The sequence below is a fragment of the Apis dorsata genome, unplaced genomic scaffold, assembly GCF_000469605.1.
Source record: "Apis dorsata unplaced genomic scaffold, Apis dorsata 1.3 scaffold_1195, whole genome shotgun sequence".
In the NCBI taxonomy this organism is placed as follows: Eukaryota; Metazoa; Arthropoda; class Insecta; order Hymenoptera; family Apidae; genus Apis; species Apis dorsata.
In genome coordinates, this window is record NW_006264292.1 from 6025 (window position 1) to 14798 (window position 8774).

At 18.1% G+C, this 8774-nt stretch overlaps 1 protein-coding gene across 5 annotated transcripts in view; it reads right to left on the reverse strand.

The window, feature by feature from the left end:
* Positions 1 to 8774, reverse strand: part of LOC102676665 (cilia- and flagella-associated protein 58-like) — a 28907-nt gene that overhangs the window by 3570 nt on the left and 16563 nt on the right. The window contains exons 2-6 of one of the 5 annotated variants that reach the window (XM_006624987.2): positions 6152 to 6214; positions 5644 to 5706; positions 3646 to 3732; positions 1521 to 1649; positions 1043 to 1275 (exon numbers count right to left, since the gene is read on the reverse strand). In XM_006624987.2, the coding sequence (XP_006625050.1) occupies positions 1043 to 1275; positions 1521 to 1649; positions 3646 to 3732; positions 5644 to 5676 (482 nt within the window). In that variant the 5' untranslated portion in view covers positions 5677 to 5706; positions 6152 to 6214. Of the gene's footprint in view, positions 1 to 1042; positions 1276 to 1520; positions 1650 to 3645; positions 3733 to 3803; positions 4107 to 5643; positions 5707 to 6151; positions 6339 to 8774 lie in introns of those variants that run through there. The other 4 variants (XM_031514809.1, XM_031514808.1, XM_031514811.1 and 1 more) reach the window with 4 other exon arrangements.

Below are 8774 nucleotides of genomic sequence, written 5' to 3' on the forward strand. Positions count from 1 at the left end.
TAATAAAAAATAAAAAATAATAAATAATGAAATTCTTTGTTTAAAAAAGACACTCATTTTATCAATAAATGATAAAAATGCGAAAAAAATAGATATCTAGATTTAAATAAAAAAATAATGACTCTTGGAAAAAAGTAGATGGAACGAATATCAATTTTATTTTTATATTAAAATCAAATAAATATTAAATGAAAGAACTAATATTAAAATAAAATATGTCTTAAATAATTATTTAAGATAAAGTAATATAAAATAAAAAATAAAATAAAAATTTCATTAAATTAATTATTTGAAAACATTTGATCTTAGTTTCAATAATTAAATTTTAAATATTTTCGATATTTTCTTTTTAGATATTATAAGATTTTTTTGCTACATTATTTTTATTATTTTATAATATTTGTATATTTATAAATTAATGATATTATTATTATATTTTTCAATCATTACAAATCACATTTTGATATATTTTGGATTTTGCCAAATTAAAGTATAATGTTTAGTGAAATTAGCGAGGGAAAGGTTTAAATCCGCATTTTGTTGCTTTCCTTATTTGTTTAAAATTTACAATTATTTTTGAATTTAATGATTTTTGACAATTTTTCTAGAAATATATACATAATATAATAATATATGTATATAATAATAATATAAATATATACATAGAAATATATACATAGAAATAATATATGAAAATTATTTAAATGTAAAAATATTACTTATAAATATCATATTTGATTATATAAATGAGAAAAAATAATTTATAATATAAATATAAACAAATATATTTTTCCGAAAATCAGTAAAAATTGTAATAAAATTTAAAGATCTATAATTTTTAAACAAATACAAAATTAACAAAATAATGATGATTTAAACCTTTTTAATTTTAAAGAAAAACTTTATCAAATATATGTCAATTTAAGCAAAATCTATCAAAATCAAAGTGATTTGGCATGGAATAATTTATATATATGCATATTGTGTATATTATTATATATATTTATTATCTTATCAAATGATTTGAAATTTTATAACTTACTCTTCACCAGCAGCTAATTGTCTATTTTTTTGTGCGATTTCTTGACTTAATTGTTGTACGTTTAATCGCAAATTCTCGATTGTATCTTGTGCGTTTTGCTCACGAGTATGAGCGGCATCTGCTCGTTTCAATACACGTATTACATTTTGCTTTAACATTTCAATCTCATCGTCCCTTCTTCTAATTGTTTGATTTAATTCGAATATATTGTGTGTATTCATAAAATTTTCTTCCTGTTTTTTCAAATTATACTTAAATTAGTTATTTTTGTTAAGAATCTTTTACACTAATAATTCGATATGAATTTTAATAAATATTTAATAAATATTTTTAATAAATTTTTAATAAATATTGATAAAATTCATATTGTACATAATTGATAGAATTAATTAAATAGAATTTGATTTTAAATTCTATTTAATCAAATTCTATTTTATGACTATTAATTAGCTATGAATAGCATTTCTATTTATTATACCTTTAATGAATGTATTTTTTCCGTCAACTCTTTTTCTAGTTTGTGTGCATTATACAGAGCTTCAAAAAGTTTGGTATATTCTACCATGTAAGGAGCCAGCGCTTCATTGGTTTTCATCTCTTCCAGTATCTAAATAACAAAATAATTAATATAGTTATAATATTAATTCCTTTATCATTTTTTTAATGATTATTAATTCTTATCATTTCAAAAATCTTAAATATCAGAATAATTTTATTTTTCTTACAACTTTATTATTTAATATCTACAAATATCTATCTATCTAAATATTGAATATTTCTTAACTAAGATTTTTTCAAATTCTATTAAAAATTTTAATTTATTTTGTTATTAAATTTTTCTATAATATTTATAAACTTTATTATTATTCATATTATTATTATTTTTCATTTAAATGAAAACAGAATATTTCATATCTAACTCTCCTCAATATTTATAAATTTTTCATTAAATATTCCGTTATATTTATTATAATTTATTATCATTTAGATATTACCATTAGAATTCCTGAATATTTCACGATTAAACTTTGCCACAATATTTACTTAGTCTTAATTATATAACTTATTATTATTCAACTATATATAATATCTAACTATATATTTCAAATTCTAACATAACTGATTTTCCTTATTTATTTTCCAATATCCATATACAATCCTCTCAATATTTATTGCTATAATAAAATTTTGATAAGAGTTCAAAATTTAACCATTGCATATCATAATTAGTGAATAAATGATTTTTTGAAAGCTTCTATAACGACAATATATAAGTGACAAAAAAATTTTATTTTTGATTTTTTGTTAAAAATTTCTATATCATTGATATTTTTTTGATTAAAATAAATTCAACATAATGTAATTATATAAACATGTATAATTATATATAATATATATAAATCTTGAACAATTGTCAAAGTGAATCATCATTAGAAGTCAAATTAATATTTTTCTACATCACTAGATGATTCTTTTCATTGCATTCTTTCATTCCATTCATTTCATGAAAGTATCAAGTGCAAAAATATATTATCACGATCTTATAATTCATTAGAATGAAGAATCATTCTATTAATTGATTAAAATACCGCATATGAACAATAAACAAACAGAAAATTATTGCATTCGAGAATAATTAATTTTATTTAGTTCAGTTATTTAATTAGAATTGTTATTATTCGATGCAAATATAATCGAGTTTTTAATGAACAGATCTGAGTTTTTTATATTTTGCTGATAATAAATATGAATACAAAAAGATAGCAAGCGAGAAAAAAATTTACAAATCCAAACAATCAATATAATTAAATTATAACAATCGTATCTCATTTCAATTAGAGAAATTTCATAAATATATAATTGAAATTTTTATCAACAAAAAATCGAAAATAAAAAATTTTCGTTGTTACATTAGTATTATCATACCAATACAAAGGCAATACAAATCTTTAAAAGAAAACCGCTAAAATAACCATAGATGGGAATAAACCACAAATAGTTTAGCTTGCCAATAATTATCGAATTTCTATTATATTTCTTTCTTATTATATATTATTATTCGATTATTTAATATTAGATATCCTAAATATAATTAATTTTTCTATATATATAATATTATATAATTCTATATTCTTCGATATAAATTCTAAATATATTATGATTAACATTTCTATAAACATTTTCAAATATTCTATATATAGAATCTTTATATTCATCATTTCTGAAAAACTAACGAATATAGAATTAAAATTTTTTTTACAATAAGAAAAAGAATAATTCTGAATTATGAATCAATAAATAAATAAAAATTTAAACAGAAATTTATTTTTTATTAAGAAGTATGATATGATAGTAGAAAACAATAAAAAATTTTTGATGACAAATATTCGATTATTTGACGAATATTATATTTTTATCATAAAAATATAGTAAATATTAGATTTGAATAGAGGTTCCATTGTATATTTTTCATAATATTCTTAATATTTCTTAATATTTCCTAATCCATTTTCATTCACTACATTCATTTCTAATAAAATATCTCTGATATTTTTATTAATTTCTCTTAATGAAACATTTTTCGAAGATAAAAATTTTCTCACCTTCGCGTATTGCTTTTCAAGATTGCAAAACGTAATGCTCACTGAGCTGCCCTCCGACGTGCTTACGCTAGTCTCGCTCGCATCGTCCTGAAACACGTCATTCAATGCTAACAAAATACTCTTCGTGTTCTTGATAACTTTTTCATGATTATCGTTACCTAGCCGCGCCACTGGCCGCGCGATATTTATCACGAACTTTAGGATCCACGAAATTTACGACCGATTCTTTTTTTCTTTTCTTTTCCTTCGTGTCTTCGAATATTACGATAGCCATAATCAAACTTAAGAGACAACAAATATTAGAAGAAATCAGTTTTAGATTCCGTTTTAAATAGCTTCGATATTGGCGATTGATCCCATGTCTGAGATTTTCTGTTTATTATCGAATTTATTACGAATTTATTTATTATATTCTATATTTTATGTTTATACTATTCAATTATTTCAACGATCTTTATATAAAAATATGAGGAATGAGTTTTAAACCGAAATATTAATATTATAAAATATTGTAAATGGTATATATTAAAAATAGTAATTCTTAAATTAAAAATTTAACCAAAATTTTGTTAAATTAAATGTTAAGTTAAAAATTGTATAAGTTTAAAATTATATGTATTCAGAAAAATTATTGCAAGGAAATTTTATGTTAAAAATTTCTACATGAAAATGTTCAAACTAATATTCTTTTGGAAAGAAAATTAGTTTTTTTCTAATTAATATTTTTAAAATTTTTCAATTTAATATAAATTAATATAAAATTATAAATAAAATCATTGAAGAAAATGTTATATTATTTTGAAAATATTTAGATATATGAATAATTATGAATTTATTAATTAATTATTTATTAATTAAAAATCAAAATTTTATTTAGATTTATCTTTTTTTTAAGTAAGTTATTTAATTTATTGAATAATGTAATCATTTTTTCATGAGAAAGATATTCATATCTTTAAAAGATTATAATATTGCTCAATCAATAACTAAACTATTAGTTTATGAAATATATATAAAAATTTTTCTAAAATCTCACAATTTAGTTTATAAATTTTGTTAAATTCTAAATACAACACACGTAATAATATCAAAGGAATCATATCGCCTTAAGTCTTATTAAACCTTATTGTAAAAATTTACAAAATAAAATTTAAAATTGATATATATAAAATAATTATATCGATATATATCGTTAATATATTGTATAAATTATTTATAATCCTTCTTTTTGAATAATTTCTTACCGCAGATAGTCGCGCGGTTAGGTTATCGATACTTGAAAGAATTCAATTTTAATAACAACATCAATAATTTTGTTCTCTTCAGGCTTATCGTCGTCCATTATGAATAGTTTAGTTTATTAAAAAAGTTATTATACTAAATTACACGTATAAAAGCAAAAAAAATCTACGAGAATCGAGAGCAAAATATTTAAATATCGTTCCATAATTTCCCAATGCAACTTGATTTATAGCAATGAAAAATGAATATCGTTTATTTTAAATATATTCGTTTTTTAAAAATATCTACTTTACATCTTACGTATGTATTATGTTTTTATTTATTTTTTAAATTCTAAATAAATTATTAAGCAAAATTTTAAAAATATAAGTATATTAATATAATATATTAATTTAAAATTCATTGTTTTTAATACTTTAAACTTATTATAATTTATTATATTATATTATAACTTATTATATATAAATTAAGAATATCGATAAAATGTATAATAAAATTTCTATATTTAAAACTATCATTTAGAATTATTATTATAATTATAATTAATAATTATTATAATTATAATTTAGAATTATTATTATCATAATATAATATAAAATTAAAATTTTTATATTATTAATTACAAATATTAATTATAACATAATTAATTATAATATAATTTTGAAAAATATTAAAAGTATATTAATTAGATATTTTATTTTTAATTTGGAGAATATTTAAAAAATGTATAAAAAATATAAATATATAAATACTTACATTCAAACCAGCGTTCATTTCCATGTCCATCATGATTACAATTTAAGATATTTTTTATCTTTTCTTTTTCTTCAAAATTTTAAAATTTTATTTTATGATATTTTATAAGCTTAATTAAAAATAAATTAATATTAAATTAAAATATATAATATGTCCAAGATTATAATTTTCACTTATAAAAATTACAAAAATATAATAGAATAATTAAAAAGTAATAATAAAAAAATAAAATATAAGATAAAAGATATAAACATAAAAAAATAAAAAAAAAAAGTTGAAAAAAATTCTATTAATTAAATTTTTATCATGTTATTGGCACAATTATCAGTCAAAATATCAACAATTGCAATATTTTTTTATAATATTTTATATTGCAAAATTATCAAATTAAAAAATTAAAAAAAAATAACAATCGACAATAAATAAAAATTAATATATTTAATTTTAATTAACAAATTTTATCAAACAACAAAAAACACTACACGAAAGAATGTTCTATTAAACAAACCTCGATTATCGAAATTTCCCTTGTTGATTGGTATCCATGGAATCCTTTAGTAATCCTTAATTCCTTAGTGAAAGTGAAAGTCAATATTGATGTATAGTAGTTGTTCGTATAGGCCACATATGAAAAATGTATTGATAATAATGAAGAATAAAAGGAAGAATTCAACATTATTCAATATATTTTTTTGTTCTATATGCCGGATCTTATAAGTATTTTTTTATTATTTTAATGTCATTTTTGGTATCATTGATATAATATGAAATTGTAATAGAATAAAATTCTAATAGTTAATAATGATAAATTTAGAATTAATTTTAATAATATCTTAAAAATATTAATGTCTTATGTTATAATTTCAATAAAGAAATTAATGAACATTATAAAATAACGTTTATGTTGTAAGATAAGAAAATCATTATAAAATATAATAAAAAAATCAAACAATTTAAAATATAAAAGAATATAAAAGAATCTATAAGATTTTTCACAATATTAATATATTAAAACAAAAGAATTCTATTTGCCCTTGCATATCTTTATATTTTTAATTTGATTAATGGAACTTTTATTTTATATTATGATTCATTATTATGATAAATTTAATTTTTAATTATTTCATAGCTATTCTTTTTTGCAAAATGATTTAGAATATTCTAACACAATTTTAAGTTGAATAATTTAATACATTTATATATAAAAACTTAATATAATATATTATAAATTGAATAATAATAATTATAAATTGAATAACTTAATATGATATCAGAAAAATTTGGATTTAATTTTAAGTTATATCAATTATTTAATTTATTATTGTAACAAATTATTAGAATAAAAATTAAATATAAAAGTTACAAAATTACAAAATTATTATTCAAAAGTCACAAAGTATTTTAAACAAATTCAAAGAATGTTCGATTCCAAAGGTTATTTTTCACGAATAATATTTTCATCGAATTTCTAATTGTTGCTTTAAAGATTATGCACTTTAAACAAATATCGTTATATTTTGTTATGCACTCAAAATTTTAATTGCAAAATTTATAAATATTAGATTATCAGACTTCTTTATTATAAAATTAATTTTTTCTATTACAAAAGTATTTTTAGATAAATATACTCTAAGAAATAGTAAATTAATTTTGAATTTAATAAATTTAATAAATAATAAATTAATAACTAAAATTTTTTTAAGATGTAAATAAATGTAATAAAAATAAAGTTATTAGATTATGATATTATTAATATTATATCATTATATCATTATATAACATCATTATATTCGTATCGAGAAATTATAAAATTGAATTTTAATAATATAACTATTAAATTATAAAATATCAGTAAAATATTGAAATACTAAAATATTTTATTTTTTCGAAGTTTACAGATAGCTAGTTTATCGATAGTACTGACGATATGTATATTTTTATCCATTAAGTTAGAGTTATCATATGAAGAATGATTTATCATGTCCGACTGATGCTGCAAAATTCTGCAAAATCTGACGTACGTGACTTTGCCGACTTTCGCGTGACTTTTGACTTCGTCTAATCGTATACAACAATATTCCCAATTTTCTTTCTTAAATTTTGTTTTTACTCATTGTCCTGTTTTTACTGTTTTCCTTTTCACTTTCATTCTTCGCTTGTAATCTTGCAAAACGATATGCTGCGTCGTTGAAATATTCTTGAAAATAATGTCGATTAATTTTCAAGATATCGGATCAGTAAAAATTTTTATAACTTCCTATCTTTTTTCTTGATTATTATTAGTATTAATAGAAGAAAATCTTTTAGAATGATAGATAGAGGTAAATGGATAATGATGAGGTTCGCGTAGTTTTTTAAATTATTTGTATTTATAGCATTGTAACTTTGAGAGTCTATTTTCAAGATTTAAATTCAATAATAAATTTTAAAAATATAAAATATAAAATATAAAATAAAAATAATATATAATGTATAAAGATTTATCAATATTAATAAAAAATAATGAATAGGATTTGAATCTAATTTAGAAAAAAATTAAAATATTTAATTAAAAAAAAATACTAAATTCTTAGAATCAAAATTACATTATTAACTAATTTTATTAAATTTTATTAAATTTTTATTTAATTTTATTAAATAAATGAAAGTAAAAACATTAATGTAAATATAAAAGAATAAGTATGTAATAGTAAATATAAAGTATTAGATTTGTCTTATAAATAATTCACACTTTATAAGGAAATATAATCGTAGTTATATAGATTTTTATAAGTATCATTCAATGTCGAGAAATATTTAATCATCTTTTATGATTATCTTTTAGAATTTCTTCTCAACTTGAAATAATAGGACACATTGTCTTTTTATGTTATATCATAGATGATCTATCATTCAATAGTATAGATTCTTGTAGTATAGGATTTTTTATATTGTTGTTTTATATAAAATATCAATAAAAAATCAAAATACTTGTTATGCTTCTATATTATAGAATAGCGAGTGTAAGATTTATATTCAATCTAATTACTGAAGTAAAGAAAATAAAAATAAAAATAAAAATAAAAATAAAAATATAAATATAAATATAAATATAAATATAAATATAAATATAAATATAAATATAAATATAA